Raw genomic sequence first — 25,408 nt, 5'->3', positions numbered from 1 at the left:
GCATATTGGTAGTTTAGTGCATATGGTGTTGTTTTGATAGCGTACATAAGTTACAAATTGAAACCAGAGTACTTTTCCTGACCTCAAAGGTAGCGCTGTTGCTCTCCCTGCTCAGAAACGAGGAGCTCGGTAGGGCCACGTATTGGGGTGCTAAGTGATTGAGCCTGATTGGCTGAGGGAGGGAGATGGGATTGGTAGAAGGGGAGCAAAGTGCTAAATATAGTCAAAGTGTTTGAGAGCTGACTCTGCAAGTAAGAAAAACACGAACGCACAAGTATTGAGCAGATGACAGCGCTTTGAAATATTCACCAGATCTAAATGTGATCGCAGCACTCACTTGCTTATGCGGCGGAGAGAGAATATTTCTCGGATGTATCCAGCTACACATTTCTGAGTCAGTGAAATCTAACCTGTCTTTCTCTCTTTCTCTCTCTCTCTCTGTCTCTCTCTCTCTCTCTCTCTCTCTGTTGCCTGGTGCTGGTGGTGCACTAGGCTTCCCAGACATAAACACAGCTGTCTGTCAGACTGAAGATGTCACTTAATGAGGGATCTCTTGCTGTGGAGTACATGTTATGTGTGCAATCAACGCCTGAACCGGTTTGAATCCAACAGTGTTTATAAAAATGAATGAATTGCACATATGATGAGCTCCTTGCGTGCCTTCTGCATTGTAAAAGATATACGTGACTGTTGATGAATGAAATAAAAAGGCACGTCATACAAATTACAAAAATGACAGTATCCCCCCCCCCCAATGATGAAATACCTTGAATTGCTCGGCCGTTGCTGGATAGGGGCTCCGCCTTTTGGTTTCATGATCTACTGAGAACCGGTAAATGCATTTACTGTAAATTGAACTGCTTTATACTTTGTGTTTTTTATACAGTAGACTTTTTTGATATCTATCTGTATTCACTGTGATCAAAAGGCACAGGAGGTCCTTGTGCTTGGTATAGTAAAAGTGCGTTATTTCTCATTTGTGTATACCGCTGATTTTCTTTTTTCCTCCGCTAATTTGCCAGTCAGATTGTACAGTATGCTTCGGGAATTGCATCAAACCCAATCCAGTTCCATCCCACTTAGTGGATCAAAGACAGTATGGGAGAGAATGGTCTTGCTTTATTTTCAAGTCTAGTTAATTGTCAAACTTTTGATGTTGCTTATTTGGCTTAAATGTTCTGCCTGATTATGCTAGTTTGAATAAAGCTTTTTAATCTCTCCTTCTGTTATGTCTTTGATGAAATATGAAATACGAGTTATCAAAAGTGACTTCTGGAATGTGACAGACTCGCTCTCTTTCTCCCTTTCGTTCTCAAATTCCCCTCGCACACACACATTTTGACCCAGTTTCTCTGTGTAACGCTCTGTACTAATTCTTGGAAATTGAAAACTAAATAAAGGCGATGTGCCTGCAGTTCAAATCGCAGAAGCAGACAAATAATAGCTTTGTCAGGATTAGTGAAAGCCTAGAGCCAAACTGAGTTCGCTCTGACCACACAGAGACTGCTGAGTGAGGGCCACATGAATTTGTATGATTTGAGGCAAATCCCATTATAATCAAGTCCGCCTACTTTAGTAATATCTCTGTTTGTTTGAAATAGATTTGGGCATTATTACCATTTATTGCTAGAAATGCAATAAAATAACCAATGGATGCCCCTCGTCTCACCAGCACTTCGCAACATATTAAAGGCCTTGAGGTCTGATGGTTACTTGTGCTTTTAAAGAATTGGAAGTAGGTCGGAGGAAATAAAGCAATGCACCTGTGGCTACATTCGAGAGTGCTGAGTATCGCTGGAATACTCGCCATCAATTCACTTCCCCAGTGGGCTGCACTTTCAGTACTGATGCTCTCCGTGGGAAGTGGTGTGCAACCTTACTGCGATAAACCAGGACACTGGGGTAAAAAAAAATTCAAAAATGTTTTACTGTTTACTTGTTTTATATATATATATATATATTTTCTCACAGATTATTTCAGCTATTTCTCGATACTCTATCCTCGGTAAGAATACTATGCAGGGCAGCTGAGAATAACCCACCGCATCTCTGATTGGTCGAGCCCTTCAAATATTGTCTGGATATGTTTTTTAGAGGGGGACTAGATTTGGAGTTTACTGACCACCACGTATTGTTTTGTTGGGCGACAACGGCAGCTAATGTAGCTTTTGAGGGTTTCCATCTCATCACAAATCAATGTAACGCAGTCTACGGCAGCCTATCTCAATAAGAGCTGCTTTCATTTGCAGCTGGACTTGCAGAGAGCAGCGTATTGATCCAGTAAGTGTGTTTCGCTATTGAGTACGGGATTAGAATATTAAAAATGTTTTTCAGAGATGGGTGAAAGCTGCTTAAACATATTTTAAACCAGATAATGTGGATATGTTCAGTCCTTTCTCAATATAAAATTCAATTTAGTTAAATCGGCTTCAATTTATGTATTTGCATTTACACACTTGACAACATTTAACTTAAAACTAGACTCTTTATATATTAATTCAACAATGTAATGTTGGTTTAGTCCTAAATATCAGTATTTGGAGGCCAGGTTCTTCCTTAAAGCTGTAGATGGCAACAGTCAGTTCAATGTTGGCATGCAGCAGTGTGTGTTCTCCAGTGCCCTCTGTCTATGCTTTTAGGCCTTGGGGGACTATCATAGTAAAGTGCAAACCAGCTGTGTTATATTGCAAATGTTATATAGATTTTTAGGAATAGATTGTAAAGTTCTGACATAATTAGGCCGTGTCAGAGCCACTTTGCCAACCGGACAAGTTCATCAGTGCAACTGTCTGCAAATGAGAAAGTCATTTTACACTCACCGCAGTTACAGAATATAACGCAGAGGAACACTCTTCTTCTAGCTGTCTCTATCCGTTTTGGATAAAAGCCCACTAAATCCATTAATCGTCCCCTTTGCTGTGTTGTTGTGTTTGTTAAAACTATGTTGCAGTACAAGTGCAACGATACCAGTCAGTGCGAGACAGGCTGGGGATGCTTGACCCATATATGAGTGAGTCAGATCAGCAGAGAAGATACCCTGGCTGGGGCCCATGACCAATGGGGTCATGAGTCTTAACACCTAGAGCCTCGGTTCCCCCCACAGCTGGAAGGATGAAGAGGAAGGGGTCTTAAGCAAGCGTCCAGTGCTACGCTACCTGAGCAGAAGTCAGAGGGACATCTGACGTGTGATTTTTATTATTACTGTGACTGGGGTTGCGTGAAAAGATAAAAGCAGTTATCGCATCGCCGCAGAAATTGATATGAACAGGTTGTCGTTGTGATTTAGAAACGCACGGCGGACAAGACAGGAACACAAATCTATCCCTGTAAAGTGTGAATTTGTACACGAGATCTCCACAGACGAAATTTGTCTTGTCGCCTTCATCTTCCACCAGTTGGATCTTGTTTTGATGAGGCAAACGCTGCTGTAGATTAGAGAGAATTTATGTCTTACATTATTGTAATATTTATATGGAAGTGTATACATGAATAAGAAACAGGCTTCACAGTCACTGGGGAAGCGGTCTATGCCGATCCGGTGGCCAGGCTGATGGAGTAGCCTACTGATGGAGTTAAGTGCAGGGAGATTTAGGCTCCATCTTGAGTGATGCCTGTGGCAGGTTTATTTTATGTGTGGCTGCCCTTGCCAAAGGGTCACTGCTGCACTAGTTTGCGTTGGCCATTCTGTGTTTGTTGTTTCAGATGACTGCATGAAAGCTGGAATCCAGCACAACAGATACTCTATATTTTGTCAAAATCTCTGTCCAAAAAGTTGGATCATTATAATATCCATAGAGCCATGTTTGTGAGCTTGAAGCTTTTAGACAATCGCCATCACGTGAGATGGACAGATGGACCGGCAGACAGGCCGACACAGACTTGCTCAAAGACACCACAGCTGTCCTGGAAATCACAACGTCTAACTCTCTATCGAACTGCATATTTTAATTAAAAATGTAAATGGAAAAGGAGTGTCAGTGTTTTCTTCTTTGGCATGCCTGACGTGCACCTCTCATTATGTTGGTATTGAAATTGGCATCCTTTTGTGTGGAGACAGTACATCAAATTTAGAATGTTGATCACAGTTGGCACAGAAACATTTGTCAAATTGTTGTTGCTATGGAAACCCAATTTCATCTTATGCAACAAATCCAAAATGGTTTCTATAACGAGGCAGGTGAACAATCAGCACTGCATATTTGAATGGGAATGCCTATTGTGTCAATGCAAATCCTGTTCATAGATATTATAGATATCTTCTTTGCTTTTTTAAATTTATTTGCATGGATTAATAGATGTGTTTTTGGTGAACATATTGAATAAAACCAATTGTTTTGGTATCTAATGGTGGTCCAGCTGACTTTTTAAAGCAGCATTTGTGGCCCTCCACTAGATTCATTCACCCAGTGATTTTCTGCCCAAGGCGATCAGGACAGCCTTCCCCTGCCAGCTGTTGTGACCGACTTTGCTCGTCTGTTTTGGACGGATTTCCCAGACTCCCTTCACTTCAGCCAAAATACTATAGCTCCCCCCTCACAGTGAAATGGTAATGATCCTTAATCTTTTGCAGTGTTGTTGCTCATACGAAGACACAGTTTACGGTTGCTGTTCCTCGCCACCGAGCTAAAAGGATACGAGTCCCATATTCAGTGGTATCCTTCCAGTTTCCTTCTCTTTTTTTTATATGAAGCGATAGCAGCTAATTAAGTCACTGCCCGATCATTGTTATCTCAAGGCTCTATCCCACAATTTTACACAAGAGAGCCGTGGTTACTGACCTAGCAATCCCTGTTTAGTCTCATTTTGTATGACTCACTTACTCCTTCACTGTTTCCATCACATTCCCTGCTTTGGAGATAAATATAATGCACAAACAGATATTTTCCAAAAACTCTTATGAAGCAACCCGGGTGTATTTAATGGTAAAGACTGAAGTAGAGCTGGCCATTCCAATGCATTGACACATCTTGATGTATTGTTCAGTACTGTTTGCTTTATGTCATATTTGAAAATATATGTGACAATGTTTTCCAATGGTGTGTGTTGTTCTTCCATAGAATGAATGATGTTTAAAACAAATATTTCTAGCAATGAATGACAAAGTCAGTGAGTGATGAGCAATTATGAAATATTAGGACAATTGACTTATAAAATGTTTTTTTAATATGTTATGATTGTTGTTATGAAGCATTATGAATATGTATGAGTGATTTTAACTACAACTATACAATGAAAATAAAACAGCTACTGTGGCTCAGTGGAGGACCGGGGTCGTCCTTCAATCACAGAATCGGCTGATTGATCCCCGGCTCAGAACTAACTAACACTCATACACATTCATACAGTGAATACTGTGAATGTTAGTAAGTTCTGATGGGCAGGTCGCACCTTGCCCTGAGTGTATGAATGGCTGTTAATATTTGAAAGACATGTAGTGTAAAAGCGCTTTGAGTGACTGGAAGACTAGAAAAGTGATATACAAGTATAAGTTCATTATACCATTCACCATTATAATTATACTGCATTCTAGGTGTCATAGACAGTGTAAGCGTATGGATTTCCTTTACACCTCTTTGTGGGAGCTCCAGTCACATGCTTGTTGTGTGCATGCATAACTGCATTAACATGAGAGCATCTAACAGCGATATAAATTACATTTTAATAAGTAAAAAGGGACTGTGACGAAAATGGCCATAACCACTGGCTTTGACATAAGTAAATAAGACATCAGACATTCTCCGCCACTCGCCACTTTCAAAACAGCAATTAAAACCCATTTATAAATCTGCATTTAGCCATACTAGTTTTATTTTGTTTCTCGTCATCTTTGTTGTTTTGCTGTTGCTTCTATTGTTTATCTTTACCATGTAAAGTGCCTTGAGTACCTTTTAAGGCGCTACACAAATAAAATGTATTATTAAAATGTATTATTAAATAACAAATGATCTTAATTCATTGTAGAGTAGGCCAATGCTACAGATTCACTAGATCCATGTTAATTAGAGCATGAGTTTAATTGGATTACTTTTTTACATTCAAAGATCCAAACCAGGTCAAATGTATATTTAGCCAGTGATCATACCACTGTGCTTAGGTTCATCCAGATGCAAAGTGGTTTGATGTGGCTACGTCATGCCTTCATTCTGCCAGCTCAGCCAGCCGGAGCCGGAGGAACTGTCCATGGTGCTGAAGTCGTTCTTAGGTGGATGCAGCTCATTCCTGGTTTGTGTGCACTTGGACCCTTGTGGATGACACCATCTTTGAGAACTTAACTCTCATTAACACTTTAGCAGTATATATATATATATATATATATATATATATATATACGACATATATTTGCCCTTGATGGACTGGCGGCCTGTCCAGGGTGTCCCCTGCCTTCGCCCTATGTCAGCTGGGATAGGCTCCAGCGCCCCCGCGACCCTAATGAGGATAAGCGGTATTGAAAATGGATGGATGGATGGGCAATACACAGTATATACATATATATATATATATATATATATATATATATATATATATATATATATATATATATATATATATATATATATATATATGTGTATATACTGTGTATTGCCTCAGAACTATTTTGTATTGAGTGGTTTCTACAATCTCTCCACAGGGTAAACATGACATTTATAAAATGGCACCCTGGAGAACAACAGTGCAGATTTTTGCATTTGTGCTCTATCTAAACGATTCCCATTTATGTTTAAGCAACACCAATGTTCATATGCAACAACTTCAACAACACTAAGATGCCTCTTACACTGGAAGGAAAAAACTAAAGGAACAGTTGCGCACTCAGTATAATTGCAATTGTCAATTACACGCTGACATTTGCACCCAAAGGCAATTTAAAATCTTAAGTTCACCTGGGAGAACATGCTAACTCTGGAACAACATCAATGTGGACACTTGCTTGTGTATACCCGTATTTAGTCATGTGACCTTTTGAGGTTTGACCACCAACATGTGTTGGAAAGTAAATTCCTAGAAATGCAGTTAACGGAATTATTGAGAAGAAGAAAAAAAACGGGGATTTGTTGCATTTCTTGAAGAGTGAAAATATAAATGAAGTGTTAAACAGATAACTCTTGTAATTAGGCTGGGGGTTCCTGAACTAGCAGCCTGCAGTCCTACATCATGCTGATTAATTGTATATATATATATATATATATATATAGTTGTATATCATGCTGATTACTATATGTATAACCCTATGTTTCTCTTCGGGATATATTCCATATAGGAAATGAGACCTCTGCTTTATGGGGACCACCACGGGCATCAAATAGGATTATGTGATCTGACAGTCTGAGGTCTGCTGACAGTGATCCTTGTGGAGGGAAGGTTGTGATTGTCAGTGCAATGCTGGCTTTCTTCTGCGCCTTGCCCAAATGCTCGCCATGCGGTATGAGGCTGGGCTGCAGAATCGCTACCGGCTAAATTAACCGTCACTCGCGACTCCAGGACAGACAAAGGAAGACAAACATAAGCCAGTCCCCACGCATGAGTCCATGTGTGCGACCACGATGCTGCGCTGCATATCTACCATTTTGGGGGACGGTGGTGCTGTTGAATATTCTGTAGGTTAGCACTGACTTCGCCTATATGATCAACAGTGATTCCAGACTAATTTAACACCGGTAAATTAAATAGTTTAGCGACATTTTCGGGTTATAATGTTCCTTTTTCCCCCAGAGATTTTTTAATTCAGCCATATGCTGAACAGCGATTCATATATAATGAATGACTGGTGTCGGTGAAGACCCAGCCTATACATTCATATGACTGTTATGTGTGGCTGCCATTCTTCATTCTGGAGGTGCTTCGATGTGCTGGTCGTCTATCAGCTCCCAGATCCGACACCAACATCGCAATGGAGGCATGAGGGGAGAGAAATGGGTGTGGAAGGAAGAAGGGGGCTGCGCCACCGTGGAGAGGGGGAGAGCTGGAGTCTGAGAGCGCGCTCGGGTGCTATGCCGCTCCTCGAGGGTCAAGTCAGCGACATTCACTTACATAATTTCCGTTTTCAGATTTCAGAATAAATCCCACATAAATGAACAGGCATACTTATGCTGATCTTTCAGACACATGGAGTTGTGGCACATGGTCTGTATGGCAACACAAACTCAACTAGATGCAGTAAAAGTATAAGTGTTTGGTCGTAATGCATTATGGAAAAATATTTCAAGAAACTATGAGATGGGATATGATGAAACAAGCTGCCCCCCCCCCCATACCTTTATTACACCACCTAACTAAAAACAACGAAAGGGCTTTCCAGTTATGGGCTTCCAGGACTCGATTTTCCTCATCTTCACTCTAATAAAGCCGATTGAGAGAAAAACAATTAAATTAAATGAAAAATGAAGAAAAAAAAGAAAAGAGTGCCAGTTTAAATGCTCTTATTTTGAAAAGAAACATATCTTTTCCGGTTTTATTTGGGCACGTTTCAACAGTCTTGATGGATCTCACAGCTCCAGCCGCAGGGAAACACACCAGTCAGCAGCGCGCATTGGAGACAAAAAAAAGTGCATCGCGGACAAAGGGAATATGGGTGCGCTGGAGAGGATTCACCTCAGCCGGGTAACACTATGGAAGAGCCGCGTGCGTGTCATTTACCGGGAGACCAATTAGCCCACCTTAATGAGGTGCTGGGACGCAAGATACTGCAAGCTAAAAAGGCGCAAGGCTGCGTTTAATCCGTCTGCGGATCCTGTGAGCTTGCAATGGCTGTGTCGGGGATATGCAAGTGGATAGGGAATACTGTGCCTTTTTATTTTGTGATAATTTCCTTATTTTGTGGCCTTTCTTTTGGACAATTGCGATATTCGATTTCGGAAGAACTAGAAAACGGGGCACTGGTCGGCGATCTGGCGCATGACTTGGGGCTGGATATTCGAAAGCTCGCCACTCGAAAAATTAAGGTAACCTCGAACAGCGGCAAACGCTACGTGATTGTCAACCCCAAAAATGGGAAGCTACTTGTCAATGAGAGGATCGACAGAGAGGCAATGTGCGATTTATCCAACACCTGCCTCATCAATCTGGAGTTGATGGTCGAAAACCCCAGCGAGGTGCACCATGTCGAGGTGGAGATTGTGGACGCCAATGACAATGCGCCGCAGTTCCCCAGTGAAGAGTACCAAGTGGAAATCACGGAATCGGCTTTACCGGGGTCTCGTTACCCAATTGAAAATGCTCAGGACCCAGACATCGGGTCCAATTCGGTTCGTATGTATCAGCTCAGCACAAACGACCATTTCGCGCTGGTATCTAACAAACCCTCCCTAAACACTAAGCACATCGAGCTTGTGCTCAAAAAGCCCGTTGATCGTGAACAGACGCCTTACCACCAATTAATTCTAAGTGCTGTGGATGGTGGCTCACCGGAGAAAACGGGCACGGCCAAAATCAATATCCGGGTGCTGGACTCTAATGACAATGTCCCCGTGTTCGACAGCTCAGTGTACAAGGTGAAGCTGTTGGAAAATTCTCCCAAAGACACCCTGGTGATAAAACTGAACGCGACTGATCTGGATGAGGGCACAAATGGAGAGGTGTATTACTCGTTCAGCAGCTACACTCCCGAGAGAGTGAGGCAGATGTTCAGCATGGACACCAACACAGGAGAAATAAGAGTGAGGAGCAACGTCGATTATGAGGAGACCACTTCCTATGAGATGTACATTCAGGCGATGGACAAGGGCCCCGGGGCCGTGGCGGCACACTGCAAGGTAGTGGTGGAGGTGGTGGACGTGAACGACAACGTCCCTCAGATAGTGCTCTCATCCCTGTCCAGCCCCGTGAGGGAGGATGCCCGCGCAGACACAGTAGTGGCTCTCATTAGCGTCACTGATCGAGACTCGGGCGCGAACAAGCAGGTGAGCTTGGAGATCCCAGCAGGCCTTCCTTTCAAGATCAAGTCATTCAGAAACTACTACACTCTGGTTACCTCAGCCTTCCTGGACCGCGAGACCACCAATGCCTACAACGTCACTCTGAGTGCCACCGACAGAGGAAACCCTCCCCTTTCCTCCCAGAAGACCATACAGGTGGACGTGGCTGATGTTAATGACAACCCGCCGCGGTTTGAACAGACTTCGTATACCGTTTATGTGACTGAGAACAATGCCCATGGCGCCTCTTTGTGTACTGTGAAAGCTCAAGATGCAGATATCAAAGAGAATGCGCGCATCACCTACACAGTGCTCAACGACAACAACCATGGCATCCCTGTCACCTCATATGTGTCCGTGAAGGCCGACACCGGGGAGGCTTATGCCCTGCGAGCCTTCGACTATGAGTCACTGAGAGAGTTTCACTTCCAGGTCAAAGCCCAAGATGGGGGCATTCCTCCACTCAGCCGCGTTGCCACTGTCTACATCTACATAATGGATCAGAATGACCACGCACCACTGATAGTCAACCCTCCTGGCAACGGCACGCGCTCCTTGGAAACGGTACAGAAGAACGCCGAGCCCGGCGCCATGGTGACCAAAGTTGTGGCTTACGATGCAGACGCTGGTCCGAATGCCTGGCTGGTGTACATGCTGGAGACGGCCACTGACCTGGACTTGTTCAAGGTGCACGAGCACACCGGCGAGATCAGGACCACTCGGAGGATCCTGGAGGACAACTCCACCTCTTTTGCTCTCACCGTTTTAGTGAAGGACCATGGGCAGCCAAGTCTCTCCTCCACCGCCACCATCAACGTTGCTGTCATGGAGGTGCCACCCAAAGTAGCTCCTGACCCCAAGAGGATCATCCGACCTCACAGCACGCTGCTCTTCTCCAACGTGACCCTCTACCTGATCGTGGCTTTGAGCGCCACCACCTTCGTTTTCCTGGTCACCGTGGTGGTGCTGGCCATCGTCCGTTGCCATGCCTACTGCACCCAACCTGGGTCCTGCTCCCCGTGCTGCGTGTCGCAGAAGCCCCCTCCAGACGGCGGGAGCAGCAGCGTGAGTGCCGGCGGTGGAGGCGGAGGCGGCGGCGGCGCACCTGGGGCCCAGCCTAATAACAATGTGATGCTCCGGAGGGACCTTAAAGTGGAGCCTCACTACATCGAAGTGCGTGGGAATGGCTCCCTAACAAAGACGTACTGCTACAAGACCTGCCTGACAGCCACCTCTGGCAGTGACACGTTCATGTTCTACAACACGGGGCGTCCCATCAGTGGCACCTGGGGCAGCGGCGCTGACCGCTTCTTCACGAGTGGAAGTGGATTTGTACGCAGACTGAGCATGCCCGATGCCTCGATGCAACTCTGCCCAGAGGTGTGTCATTCTTCTTCTTTTTTTACGCTTACTTCTGTGTGGAAGGTGATGAATACTCATGTTTACAAATTAGAGGCTTAAAATCACATTTTATTTAGCTCCAAACGATGTAAGACAAGTACAAACGTAACATGACTTTTCATTACGGTGACGGAATAGCATGCATGTCGTAGTTCTTGTCAGTGTTGTTGTGTTTCTGCAGGGTGACGATATTCCTGCGTGCCCAGTTTCATCGCCTCCTGCAATGAATCGAATCTTTGCAAGCCTCCTTCTCTTTGTTCAGTCCCCACTCGTCCTGTGCTGTCGCTCAGCCCGCACCAGCACTCGCACCGCATTAGTGTCAGGCCTGATGCTTTTCAGGGTCCTGTGCTATTTCTGATGATTCAGAGATTTGTGTTATAGTTCGAGGCTGTCATCACATCTACTCTAAGAACAGGTCACGTATAGTCTTCGCTACTGGCTCATCCTCTGTGCAAGTGGGTTTGACTGTGTGTGTGTGTGTTTGTGTGTACACTGGATTTGTTGGGGTTAATTGACGCGATCAAAGGCCCTGCAGGACTAGTTGTTGTTGTTGTTGTCGTCTCTGACTATGGAGGAGATGCATTTACCTTCTGCTATTTTTATTTCTTGAGCTTAAAGGCTGCATTACTTCAGTGGTGCAATTTTCTCTATTTATGAGTGAAACGGTGAATGCCTCTCTACCTGCGAGGCCATACCTACACATACAGCGATACAGTCACAACTAAAATACTATTTAAAGAGAGGTACCATTTAAAAAAATATGACTGTTTGCTGTTTTAATTGACACGGTCCCAGTCAAGAAGTCCTGCATTCCCAGCATTCACCAATCGTGTAGCCCATAAATGTTGACGTGTTCAAGTCTATTAGTTGCATATTTAAGTAACACAGGTTTGCCTTTGATTTTGAATAGAAATGTTCTGCTTTATGCCGCTGAGGTTAGAGAGATTAGTGGTTCAAATATTGAATTAATGTCATTTTAATCTCATTTAAATGTTAAAAGGTTATGAGTTCATCTCCGGGTGCAGCATCTACATGATCACAGTGACATCCACCAGAACATTAGTGATACGGAAATCTCTTACCAAGACAAGTGTAGCGGTGTAAATCATATTAACCAGCCGGTGTTCCTCAGCCCTGCAAATTAGATTTACTCAAAGAGGCTTGGCCTCCCAGCAGAAGACACTTCTCTCTGAATGGAACTGGGATACATAATGTTCCATCTTTAAGTAGGACACCTGCTACTGCCTGAGCAGTTTTATGTCTTAAACAAAGCTTTTCTTATGGAGTGTTCTTCAGGTCCAAGGCTGAAAGACTTTATCATCATTTAATATTCATAATCATTGTATCCAGTCAATGTGCGCAGTACCTAGTAATGAGGAAGGTAAGGAGTAGGCATAATCAGGCATAATATGGCCATGAAAGATTAGCTCATTAACCCTGTGTTGCCCCCTTACCAGACTTATATTGTTCTTTGAATTTCAAGGCAAAATTAGGCCATCGTCATTCACATAGGCCACAAAATATTCATCAGGATTAAGTAAATCTCTAAAGAAAGGAAGATGGAATAAGATGAAATCAGCTTGTACAAGAACATAGTGACCATTCGTAAAATAATATTGACAATTTTGTTCAACACATTGCACTAAATCCTACACATTTGCGATACCACATTTGTATACAACCGCCCATCACTCTGGGCTAGTACAGACCGGACCAATAGGATGCGGTTGCCCTGGCGATGATGGCTCTGGCTTATTGGTTTTCAAAGGCAATAATTTACCGGAGGTCTGCTGGGAGTTGCAAGCACTCAGCTCGGTTCATCAGGAGCAGACAGATACTCCCAGTTCCACACAAACATGTACACATCGGTCTGTTCAAACACCCCGGCACTCAGGGAAAGGGCATAACTCCCCCAGCTCTCGCCTTCATAGAGCTATGGAGTGAGAGACTGCCTAAAACTTGTCAATATGGCTCTCAGTCACTGCTCTTTTTAAAGCCCTTCTGTGTCAGTGTGGATATCAATATGTATGTGTGTGTGCGTGTGCTCTTGCATTGGGGGACACAACTGCAGTGTTCCTATCACGTCCGGATCTGGAATGAGTATGATTAATTGATGAGGCCATGGCCCAGCCCTGTATATGATCAAACTAAACTCCTTCGCTGTCTCTCTTCCCTCCTCCCTCTCTCTTTCTCTCTCCTCTGTCTCCTCTCTCTCTCTACCTCTACCTCTTGCTCGTTCAGCCGAAAGCCCCGAATGCTGACTGGCGATATTCTGCATCTTTGAGGGCAGGGATGCAGAGGTAAGCACTTTCCCTCCTTAACTCTTTTGCAACTTGTGATCATCTCGAAAAAACACCTTTTCATCCGACTCACACTGTCTACACCCAGTCTCTGCTACCACTACAGTGCCCCTTCATAAGGCTCTTTACCACAGCTGCGATCTATGGGATCTAATTAAATTAAATTCAGTTTATTTTGTGTAGCCCAAAATCACAAATTACACATTTGCCTCAGAGGGCTTTAAAATCTGTACACATACGACATCCCTGTCCCAGGACCTCACATCAGATCTCTGAGCAATGACGCATCAGATGTCTTACAGATACCGGCATCCTCAAAATGATATCATTACTGGCCCTATAAAAAATGATAACAAATAACCGAATGCTGCAGATCAGTGTGTGCCATGACCAGAAATGGACGATTAGTCGCCCCTCAGCATCAGTTTGAACCTTAACCTCCATCCTCTTCCTTTGGGAGAGGCAATCCACAGCTCCCATCAGTGGATGCCTAGCACTCCTCCTCTGCAGTGTAATACTATATAGGTCATCTACATTCTGAGCGTCGCTTCCCCCCAGTTACAGTCTTTAAGCAGGAAGCATGAAGGACAAATTAGCTGACTATGACCTTTCTCAGATTATCAGATGCACACATGCATCAGTGTCTGCATACGCAACTGCCCCACACATGTGTGCCTTTCTGCGCACATCGCTATATTTTTATGAATGAGTCCGGACAGCAGAGGACATTTTGGACTCGAGTCCTACTTGTTAATTCAGTGGCGTGCGTGCTGGGTTTTTTTTCAGATATGGATTCATACGCCTTATTGCTTGACCAAATCCTAATTACAGAATGATTTCCAGATCTCATTCTCATTCGGTACCTCCTGCACATCAGAGAATACTGAAACTTAGAGGATCTGACAATTGGAATAAAACGGTAGCTTTTTTGCTTCTACGTCTGTCACAAAAGTTGTATTGAAATACATAATGAAGTGTTTTTTGCTCATTTAACATGGGGACAGCTGGAACGTCAGGGACTAATGAGTTTTACCTCCACATGTCTGAATTTTCATAATTTTATGCCAACAATGCTCAGTTGGGCACTCTTCCGCTCTGTGCACGTTTGATTTAATTGGATATTAGTGTTAATTTCTATGGCGTGGAGGGTATCATAATGTGCATCATGTCATCAAGTCACTGTAACATGACATGGATTAACATAAATCATCATTGCAATTTGCCGCTGCCATCTCCAAACAGGCAGTGCCCGTAACACCGAGATGCTCATATCGACGCCTAACCCCAACATGCGCAAGCTGTAATCTATCACACTGCACACAGCGTCTAGCAGCAACTTTACTGACCCACATTCCTAGTGCACTCAATCAGTGTAGAAAACTCCAGTATCTGTGTCGTTAGACCGACACCTTTGCTTATGGAAAAGATTGAAACCCACACGCCTCAGAGTGTACATGGCCATTTGATATTCATGCCAAATCCCTCTTCAACATAACACATCAGTGTTTTGCAGTCTGAGGTAGATGCTGGCTGTGCTGCATTGCAGAGGCCCCAGTCAGGGTAAGTCCTCCTATACAGTATAAGCTCCAACTTCATTATAAATGTATGGGGGGGGGGGGGGGGGGGGGGGGGGGGGGAATATTTCGCAGGCTGGAAAACTGCACTCATGCAGGCTTTGTGTGATTATTACAGCATTATTATTTTCAAGGAATAGTCAGTGATTGAGGAAAATAGGCTAATTCCTTCTCTTGCCGGGAGCCAGATGAGAAGATGTATACCCTTCTTACATCTGTCTTTTAAATATGAAGCTAGGTCCTATCGGGCAGGACGCATAGCCTTATATGGAGTTATTGGGGCGTTGATTTTGCTATTTTACAACTATCATGAATGCGTGCTCATTTACACAGATCATCTAAAGTTAGGAGCATTTGCTGGATCAGATGTGGCACAATCATACAAGCCCACTAAAGAAAAAGAAAAGCAAAAGATGGTTAAGAGAATAATACGGACATTTTCTTAAATGAGGTCCAATATTCCTAACAATAATGTTGACATAGCTACTGAGAATGAATATTGCATATTGAATATTCCCCTTTGCATTAGTCTGATTAAACTAAAACATCTCCATGAGGCAAAGCTGTGTTCTTCAAGCTATTCTTTTCACGACTATGCATGAGAACAGACTCCAAAGCTTACAAGTTATTCAGCATATTGTCATATTCTGAATAACAGTGGAATATCAGTTTGCATGTAGACGTAGTCAGTTAACCTTAACAGTTAAAGTAGAAGCAATAGTTTCTATGCTGCCATCTCTTAGTGTGCTGCAGCACCCCCTGCTAAGTCGAATTAAACAGTAGAGCAACAAAAAGTACACCCATTGGGTTTTCACAAAAACATAAAATCAAAAAAACATCTGAAACTTCACTTTGTTGCCATCCTGAGATGTTGTCCATGTGGTGTGCATTTTTTATATATTTTTTAATTTTGGTGTGGTAGGAGTGTCCTACTTTTTATACACAAAAATATTCAAATATTCAAATGGAACAAGATCAACTGGAAATACTTAAATACATGATATATGTTATGTATCCCAATTGTATATGTAAACAGTAATCTGCTAGTAGAAAGCTTCCACTGTGAAGCAGCTCTGCAGGAGGCCGAACAGAACAGCACTCGTAACAGCACAACAAAGTCCGCTTGAATTAAGGGAAATTGGGATGATATAATAAGCAGTGACACAAAACTCTTAACAAGAGAAAGTGCAATGTTACTCAGGAGCTACTAAATTACTGAAACACACTGAAGATGCTAAACTTACTGGAGGTTGACTTTTTGAAATGTCTTCCTCTCTGCAGTCAAATGCATGTACTTTTAAAACATTTTTTTTACATTTTATGCATTTTCTTCTGTTCGATTCCCTTTTCCGTTGAGGTTTTGAACATATCTAGACTACTGATAACCGCTAGATGTAATGTCCCTAAATAATGAGTCAATGTTTGGTTCAAAGGCTGAATTAATATTAGATGGGACGTGTCTCACTGAGTCTGCTGAATGTGTTCTGCCTCTTAGTTCGGTCCACATGGAGGAGTCCTCTGTGATGCAAGGAGCCCAGGGGATGCTGGTCCAGAACTGGCCCACTGTGTCCAGCGCCGCAGGTGAGTAGAAGTCGAGCAGTCAGGACAGAGTGAAAAAGCACTGAGCACCGTCAGCTTTGTTGGGGGGGGGGGTGGGCAATGGAGACAAGAGAGCATTTATAAGTAAAAGGTAACTGACTTTGACCATTTGACATCTACATTCGATCGGAAGGCCGGTGAGCAAGGTCTCATTGATCTTGCTTTAAAATGTATTAATAAGGAGAAGATGTGAAATGTCTTTATGCAACATGCAGGCTTCAACTCCAGGCTATTTGTCTTAAGGCATGTTCAAGTAGTCACCTGGGATTTGAACCTCTGTTACCCTGGTTGTGGGTGACAAAAACAAGTGTTTTTGTCCTTGTCGCTGCACTTGTGACTCGTGTTACTCCCATTCGATGAAGCTAACCGCTGGCAGGTGATGACAATCAACCCTGGGGTTCATTAAAACAGTAGGATGTGAAAGCTACTTGTATATACTGAAGAAAATATATAATTATTATATTAGATGGATGGGCATAACCTATCACTTCCCCAGGGCATATTAAGAACTACCTTGTAAGCATATTTGGCAAAAGTGAATAAGTTGACTATGAATGTTTTTTAGATGATGTGTGCTCTGTACTACTGCCCGACAATACTAATTATAACCACAGTAATTTGTGTCACGACGGGAATAGGGGGGCAAAAAAGGGCAACGGGGATGGACCCAAAAGCAGAGAGACACGAGGGAACAGAGGGATGATCGAGGGTGAGTTTAATGTCCAAAACAAACAACACTACCGGAGCTGGGAAGTCCAAAAAGGAGTCACAAAAAATCCAAAGAAAACAGGATAAGGCAATTCAGAAGGAACGGTACAAGGGATGCATAGAGGGAAGCCAAGCAGACAAACATACACTGAGACGGGAGACAAACAAGGTTTAAACACACTGGAGAGGTGCAGGTGATTAGACACAGGTGCATTCAATTAGGGGCGTGGCAGACAATCAGGAAGTGAAGTGAACAGAGGAAACAAGAGGCAGGGAAATGAAAAATGAAGCCGAAAACAAACTAAACAAAACCCAAGGCCGTGACAATTTGGGTAATTTCAAACTCAGAGCTTTTAGGACAGAACATAATTTTTATGGATTGGTCTCTCAGTCATTCTGGTTATGATAACCACGGAATAGTTGGACAATTTGGGAATGCGCTCGCTAGTTTTCTTGGGGATGGTTGGATGAGAAGATGGATTCAGCGCTCATGTCCATACGCCCAATATGAAGCAACAGACAGGAGACAGTTAGCATAGCTTGGCATAAAGCCTGGGAACAGGGGAAACAGCTAGCCGTGTTCTGTCCAGAGATAATTAGAATTAATAAAAAGAGCATCTGCCTGCAAGCACCTTTAACTACTCGATCTCAAATCGCTTTAAAGGTGCTTGTAGGCAATGGATTTTATTATTTTAAACTTTTGACAGCCCGGCTATATCTGGTTGTTCCTACTTTTGGTCTTTATGCTAAGCTAAGCTCACCGTATCCTGGCTCTAGTTTAACATTCACCACACAGACTTGAGAGTGGGATCATTCATCTCAACATCTTTGCAACAAAGTAAATAGGCGCAAAAATTAAATCTGCGCAACTAAATGCCCATTACAACTACCCATTACACATTCAAATGTGTTTATTGAATTAGATTATATTGAATACCTTGAATTCATGAAGTTGAATTAATTCTTGCTTTTATTTTGGTTCAGATATGGTAAAACTGGGGCTTTGACAGAATTGTGCTTTGAATATCGACATGATCTTGAATTCCAGTGTGATGTTCATGCAGAGCTTATAGCCGAGGTGCCAAAAGCCTGGGGCCCTTGTGCAGAGCCACAGATAAACAACCGTATCCTCCCAGGAAAGCAGCTGGTAGCATGGAGAGCTGCAGACTGAAAAAGAAAACTGTTTTTTAATAAGAAATGAGTTGTTCTGAGTGGGTGGCAACATTGAAAATGTGTGGCATGTAGCGCAACACAAGTGTAAATAGAACTGACCTCAGAAATTAACTGTGCTTCACAGAAACACTGGCTCGGAGCTCATGACTAACAGCTTTTGTCGGCTGATTGGGAAACTTTTGAAACTCTGATTTCGAAAGTCTCTGGAACATTGTGAGCTGTACCCTCCCTCCTTCCTTCCTTCCTTCCTTCCTTCCTTCCTTCCTTCCTTCCTTCCTTCCTTCCTTCCTTCCTTCCTTCCTTCAGCCAAGCTTCCAGTTATTGATTTCCTGTCTAGCTGCAGGAATTAGAACATAGGTAGTGACTAGAGGGTGAAGGGTAGCGTCACTGCCAATCACGCTGCAAGTCAGTTACATTATATGTCTTGCTGTCTGTGAGTGTATCTCTCTGTGGAAAAGAGTGCTGTACCGGTTCCCAGTATCTCTGTACCAGTTTGCTGCAGAGAAATGTGCGTGTCTTTTAAAGCAGATGAGAAGCTGTCTCTCTGGTTAAGTAAAGGCTCACATATATTATCTTTAAGCAGAATGCACAGCATACTGCAGACATTACAGGGGTGCATTGTTCCAAAATGGAAATTTGTTGGCTTCATGTGCTGCAGGTTGATCCTCTTTAGTATGCATCAAGCCTATCGTGCCTATTTCTCATTCCTGCAATTATTGTCATCATGATGAAGTTGTCTGATATGCTGTGATGCATCTAAATGCGGCACCCTCAAACCGGTGTTTACTAAGTGACCCGTGGCGCAGATGAGGAGACATTTGTCTCATGCCAGAGGGGTCGAGAGGCTATTATCAGTACTAAGAGAGTGCCATGAAAAAAGAGAGATTTGCTAACATTAAAAGCAATTTTGGAGAAGAAGAGGAGAGGAGACGTACAGGGGGATGGCGAAAAAAAGCGAGGTGTGTGGGGGGATGGAGAATGAGAAAGGTTAAGAGGATTGGCAGGTTCCTGCAGTACTGTTGTTGCTAGGGAACGCCATGTGACCTGTTGCCTGGCAACACTGTCTAACTGAGAGATTGCTGCAGCAGCCGCACCCTCCATCAGCATGGAGTGGGCGAGGGCAGTTTCCATGGCAACCGGTCATATCTCTGAATGGAAGATTTAGAGACGGGGGGGAGGGGGGGGGACTCTGCAAGGGCAGGTATTAGGAAGAAAAAGAGGGCACGCAGTAATTTAGAGGAAATAATGGAGGAAACAGTGGTTTTGGTTTTGGTGTCTTGTGCAGAAGACACAAAATGCACCGCATATAATTACACGACCGTCAGATGTTGTGCACGGGCCACAAACCGCTTTAGGGATTCATTGTAGATGGAACTAGACAGGAAGTAACACAGTCTATTTTAAATGTAGGACATCAGTTTCGATGAAATGAGGCTTCAAACGCTCACATATCTCCACCAGGTGTCATGGCAACCTCCTCATAAGGAGCTGTCCTGACCTGCTTACCAGCAGTTACACCATCATCCGTTTGCTGTGAAATATAGGCTAATATGAAGCAATGGCAAAGTTACAAATATTCCTCCATGTTAGAGGAACGGCAGCACAGGGGAAGCGAAGCTCTTCGTAGTTGCACCGACTCCTCCGAGCTGCAACGCGACCTGCACACACACAGGAATATATCAGATTAAATTCTAATTAACAATGTCGGGGTTTCGGATTTGTCACAGCCAGTGCAGAGAGCTCTGGGATGTCCCAAGACGCAGGGACAATATTCACTTGATTAGACGCGACACTGCCACTTGACATTTTATCTCAGATGGTCATGTGCGGGGACATGCAACGCTTCAGCCCCATCAGGTGTACATAAGCACTGTAATGCTGTGCAATTATAGTGTACTCCCAGTCTAGTAGGTTTAATTATATCTGACTTTTAAAAAATACATTCTACCCTGATGAATTGTCCAATGCAATAAGTAGGCCGTAACCTGTAAGGGTCTGGCCAACACCGTTAGATCACCCAATAACCACACACAAAAATAACAGGACCATTTTCTATTGAATCTTAAATTGACTTTAATTTACCGCAGAGGATTAATCATAATGTGTCAGTGAACTCCTCACCTTTTCTCTCTGGCACCTCCATCTGGCTTTGTCAGTTGAAATTTACTGAGCACATTCATACTTCCCAAAGGATGAGCTCCTTCCATCGTGTGCACTCGCTGACCTCGGCACACAGACTTCAAAATCTAACGGATACATAGTGGCATGGAATTTGCTGAAAATATTAATGCTCCCAAAGGCAAAAAAACCTTTTTATTATAAAGGAACATTTTGGCTGCCACCGGACTCAGATCTCTACGCTATTCAATGGTTGCTACTTTCAATGGTATGAAATGATTCATCTAAACATCATGTTATGGTTTTAAAATATAGGATTACATACAATAAACTGTATTATCCATCCATCCATCCATTTTCAATACCGCTTATCCTCATTAGGGTCGCGGGGGCGCTGGAGCCTATCCCAGCTGACATAGGGCGAAGGCAGGGGACACCCTGGACAGGCCGCCAGTCCATCAAGGGCACATGTAGGGACATACAACCATTCACTCTCACATTCACACCTATGGGCAATTTAGAGATCAATTAACCTGCAGCATGTCTTTGGACTGTGGGAGGAAGCCGGAGAGCCCGGAGAGAACCCACGCTGCCACGGGGAGAACATGCAAACTCCACACAGAAGGACCGCTCCGACCAGGAATCGAACCCGCGGCCCTCTTGCTGTGAGGCGACAGTGCTAGCCACTACACCACCGTGCAGCCCAATAAACTGTATTAATGAAATGTAAAATATGTAAGAAAAAAAACAACCTTTGTCCATGACTTGTTAGGTCATCCATCACCACAAGACTGTTTAAATTAAATATTCTCAAACTCAACTTCCTGTAAATAGTAGCATCAGGCAACAGGAAATGGTGCGTTGTGTACAGCAATGCTTTGCACTGCATTACTGGCTCAATAAGATCATCCACATTCTGCCTCACAGTGTTTCACACATTTCCTTTAACTCACCGTCTGTCTCTTCAGATTATTTCAAGCATGTTTGTCCTCCTCCGCACTAGAAGCCACCTTCCTTGCCTAACCATTGAGAGCAATTTAATTGGAATTATTTAAAATGCTAGATCCTCTTCCTGGGTTTAATAACCAGATTAAATACAGAGCGACAGACCATCAAATGTCATAATCCTCAGAAACAGACCAGCATTACTGCATTACAGCACTAACTAATGGTAAGATAAACTGATCTGACACTGATTAATCATTAAATAATCTAAATTGCGTCCGCCAATTAGCAGCAATTGGCTTGTTTGTGTTTAAAAACGGTGTAACATAAGACAAAATTGTCAAAACAAAACAAAAACAAAGCTAAACTAAATCTGGATTTTCCTCAGCGATCGTGAGTTGAAATAGTTTATGTGTTATTGTGGTGGCAAAACTATTTAATAGTACAGAGTGAGTCCTAATGTGCTGAAAGAAAGAACATTGTGAAAAGAAGATTTGTCTTTGGAGTGTTTATTAAGATTCAATCATGACACAGAGTGCAATGCAGCCTGTGGGAGGAAGAGCAGTGTATTGAGTGTGTGATGCTTACAAAGAGCAGAACTGTCTGTCTATAGATGGTCTTGTTATTGAAGACAACACGCAAGTAAAAGTCCCCGTGAAAAATGTCCTCCACACTATCCAGATCCTTCACGTGCTAATTATTTAATGTCATTTAAAAATGAATACTTCTATTTTTGCAAGTATAATAAACAAATAATTCATGTGTGTCTGTGTTGCTGTCACAATGGTACGCTGCTGCTTTGTGACGAAGAGACACAATATCTGACCTCGGCTGCTCTATTCCAAACCTGAATGATTTACAGAATTAATATATTATCAATTGTCAAGTGAGTCACAGATGAATAACACATAGTAGCGCTCTGTAAAAAGGTGTCCGGTGCCCTTTCTCTTCGTTCAACAGCCGAGCTAATAGTGTCCATTACATCTGCTCTTATTATAGTCTCCACTCGTAATTTATTCTCATGCTCGATGAGCTCATTTGCCGGGACCCAGTGGTACACTGTGTGCATGGACAGCGTGCATTTTTAAAATAGCGTACTTCCCAATGGGACGGTGGTTTGAAACCATTTTGGCGCTCCAGCAAAGTCATAAATAGCCCACAAAGAAAAATCAAACAGAATTTCTTTGCAATGGCCTGTGTTTGAGCTAAATGAAATCCAGACGGAAAGTAGGTCAGTGCAGAGGGAACTGGTGTGGGCCTGAGAGCACCATGTCTGCAAGACCCGCCCACCATATTTCTTACTGCCTCTCTCTCTCTCGCTCTCTCTCTCTCTCCCCTTATCTCATCCTCTTTCCTTCCCTTCCTGGCATCTTTGACCTTTTGACCTCAATAGCTAAGTCTTATTTGTACTTTACATAATCATTTTTCTATAAATAGACATTTCTTTTACAGTATATTTTGTCCGACTTGCTCTCTCTATCTTTTTCCTGGCACATCCATGCTCGAGCACTAGAGGTTGAATCCCTGTCTCTGGCCTCCTATGAGCGAAAGATTAAACTGCTGCCATCATACACATACAAATACAAATCACACTGCCAAGTTAGACATCCCCTTCAGTGTTCCCTTCTGCGGTCTCGGCTGAGTTGCCGTCCAGAAAATATCCTCTCCCTGTGGCTATCGCTCCATTGCTCTGCACGCTTTTGCATGATTTTGATTATTCCTTCCATGTCAGATTTTATGAACATCTCAAAGAGCAAATAATAAAGTCTGGATAGGGAACAAAGCATGACGTGCATGACAGTTATTGAAAAAAAAGGCAAATGTTTCTTGGAGTAAAATGTATTGTTCAGATTTGTTGTCCCAGCAACGAAGTACAGAGGTCAAATACCGTCACGTATTTCTGAATGCAGTGGGAGTTTATCCCAGGACATAAAACTACGGGGACTTCTAAACCTTTTTTGAAGCTTTCCTATCAGATGATATTCCATTTCTAAATGTGTTACTATCTCTGGCAATAAACTGAAACATTCTCACACTGACAATGCTGCTCAATCAATCCCCAAAACACTTCACACATAAACATCTGTGTTTATTGGCAGGAGAAAACACTGTCGAAACAATTAGGATGTGTACACATTTACTTGGCCACTAAAGCTTCTTGTTCTGTTTATGCAAAGGATTCATGACGAGTAAGGAAATAGCAAAGGGGGGGGGGGAGGGGGGGGGGGGGGGGGGGTTGGGGAGATAACCCTTTGGAAAATCCCAATCCATGTCAGAAAGGACTGTCCTGCTTCTACCACCTGCCATCAATCAAAATATAAATTGGGTTAAATATGAAATCGATACTTATAGGGATTGTTCATTATTTTAGGAAATAGTCTTATTTGCTTTCTTGTGGAAAGTTTGATGAGAAGATCAATACCACCCTTGTATGTGGATGATAAATATGGATCTGGAGCCAGCATCTGATTAGCTTAAAAAACTAGCGGGACAACTAACATGTTATATATAATTTGTTTAATTTGTACAAAAAGCATTGATCAATTCCCCAAGAAAGTGAATCTGCCTACTTCCCTCGACATCGAACTGTTCCGTTAACGAATGAATGTATTTGACATGATTTCTCTCCGTCATACCTGTGTAGATGGAGATGGAGGGGAACTTTCACCCCCGGTGGGCGCTGGAGTCGACAGCAACAGCTGGCACTTCAGATACGGCGCCTCGGGACAGGGCTACTGCCCTCCTCAGCCCATGAAGCCCGGAGAGATCCCCCCCGAAGCCTTCATCATCCCCGGATCCCCAGCCATCATTTCTATTCGCCATGACGCCGGCCCTGTGGACGACAAGGGTGACTTCATAAGCTTCGGCAAGAAGGAGGAGGCCAAGAAGAAGAAGAAGAAGAAGAAGGACAAGAAGGACAAGAAGGATAAAGGAAAGGATGACGGTGGGGATGATTAGAGGAGAATGGGTGTCTTGAAAACAGAGCTACCAACAAACTACCATCTCAATTACAGAGCCAGAAAAAACAAAAAGCCAAATGCATATTGCATATTGTAGAACCGAGGGAGCCTCCTTGCACCATACTTCCATTGACATTGTACAGTGGCCCAACCCTCATTAGACGAGGCCCGGCTCCCCCGCACCATGCAAACTTGCAATACAAATGTTTCTCTTTCTTGGCTCATTTGGCCCATAACTTCCCAGCCTATAAAAGGTAAACAAATGCTCCTAGTTGACAGACTTCATCTAAACGTTGGACCAAATTAAAACAGAGAGGGTTTTATTGGACACAATTTGCCTTTCTGCAATTTGATGACCCCCCTTCCCCCCAGTTTGTATAATGAAAAACAAAAACACCTGAGAAGGTGTACTATTTGTATCTGACCATTGTCAGCTGAGGCTGCCTGCGTTGGCATCTCTGTCTTTATGCAGCCCACCCGTCCTTTTTGGCTTTAAGTGGAAGCCAAACTCAATAAAATGAAACAGAGGCTTTTGTCTTCAGTATTATGGAGGCCTTGTAGAAATTCAGAAAAATGTGGTCTTTTGTAAAAAAAAAAACATTTATGAAAAAGGTAACAGCCTACAGTATATGTACCATGACATTAGCACCTTTTAAGAGAAAGGGGTGGCTGAGAAAGGACCACACTCAAATAAAGAGCTCTGTTTCACTGTACCATAG

The 25,408-nt window shown here is 43.1% G+C and overlaps 1 protein-coding gene across 2 annotated transcripts; it reads left to right on the top strand.

Annotated features, from left to right (window-relative positions):
- Window positions 1-8,741: 8,741 nt before the first annotated feature.
- Window positions 8,742-24,687, top strand: LOC117742715 (protocadherin alpha-C2-like). Of its 2 annotated transcripts, none has more exons than XM_034550306.1 (4): window positions 8,742-11,272; window positions 13,544-13,612; window positions 16,682-16,767; window positions 24,374-24,687. In XM_034550306.1, exons 1-4 carry the CDS (start codon window positions 8,742-8,744, stop codon window positions 24,685-24,687), a joined length of 3,000 nt encoding a protein of 999 aa, XP_034406197.1. The 2 variants fall into 2 exon arrangements, with proteins under 2 accessions (XP_034406197.1, XP_034406195.1); XM_034550304.1 differs by having other exon boundaries at window positions 8,742-11,291; window positions 13,554-13,612.
- The last annotated feature ends 721 nt before the right edge of the window (window positions 24,688-25,408 follow it).

Source organism: Cyclopterus lumpus, chromosome 14 (genome assembly GCF_009769545.1).
Source record: "Cyclopterus lumpus isolate fCycLum1 chromosome 14, fCycLum1.pri, whole genome shotgun sequence".
Lineage (NCBI taxonomy): Eukaryota > Metazoa > Chordata > Actinopteri > Perciformes > Cyclopteridae > Cyclopterus > Cyclopterus lumpus.
The sequence above is the reverse complement of the archived record's forward strand: the minus strand, read 5'-3'. Positions and strand labels throughout refer to the sequence as shown.

What these genes read in the sequence shown, in the direction of transcription:
- LOC117742715 (XM_034550304.1), top strand. Translation starts at nt 8,742, where the DNA reads ATGGCTGTGTCGGGGATATGCAAGTGGATAGGGAATACTGTGCCTTTT. An exon ending in TTGAGGGCAGGGATGCAGAG is followed by an intron (nt 13,613 to 16,681) that starts GTAAGCACTTTC and finishes TCTGCCTCTTAG; the next exon opens with TTCGGTCCACATGGAGGAGT. An exon ending in CACTGTGTCCAGCGCCGCAG is followed by an intron (nt 16,768 to 24,373) that starts GTGAGTAGAAGT and finishes ATACCTGTGTAG; the next exon opens with ATGGAGATGGAGGGGAACTT.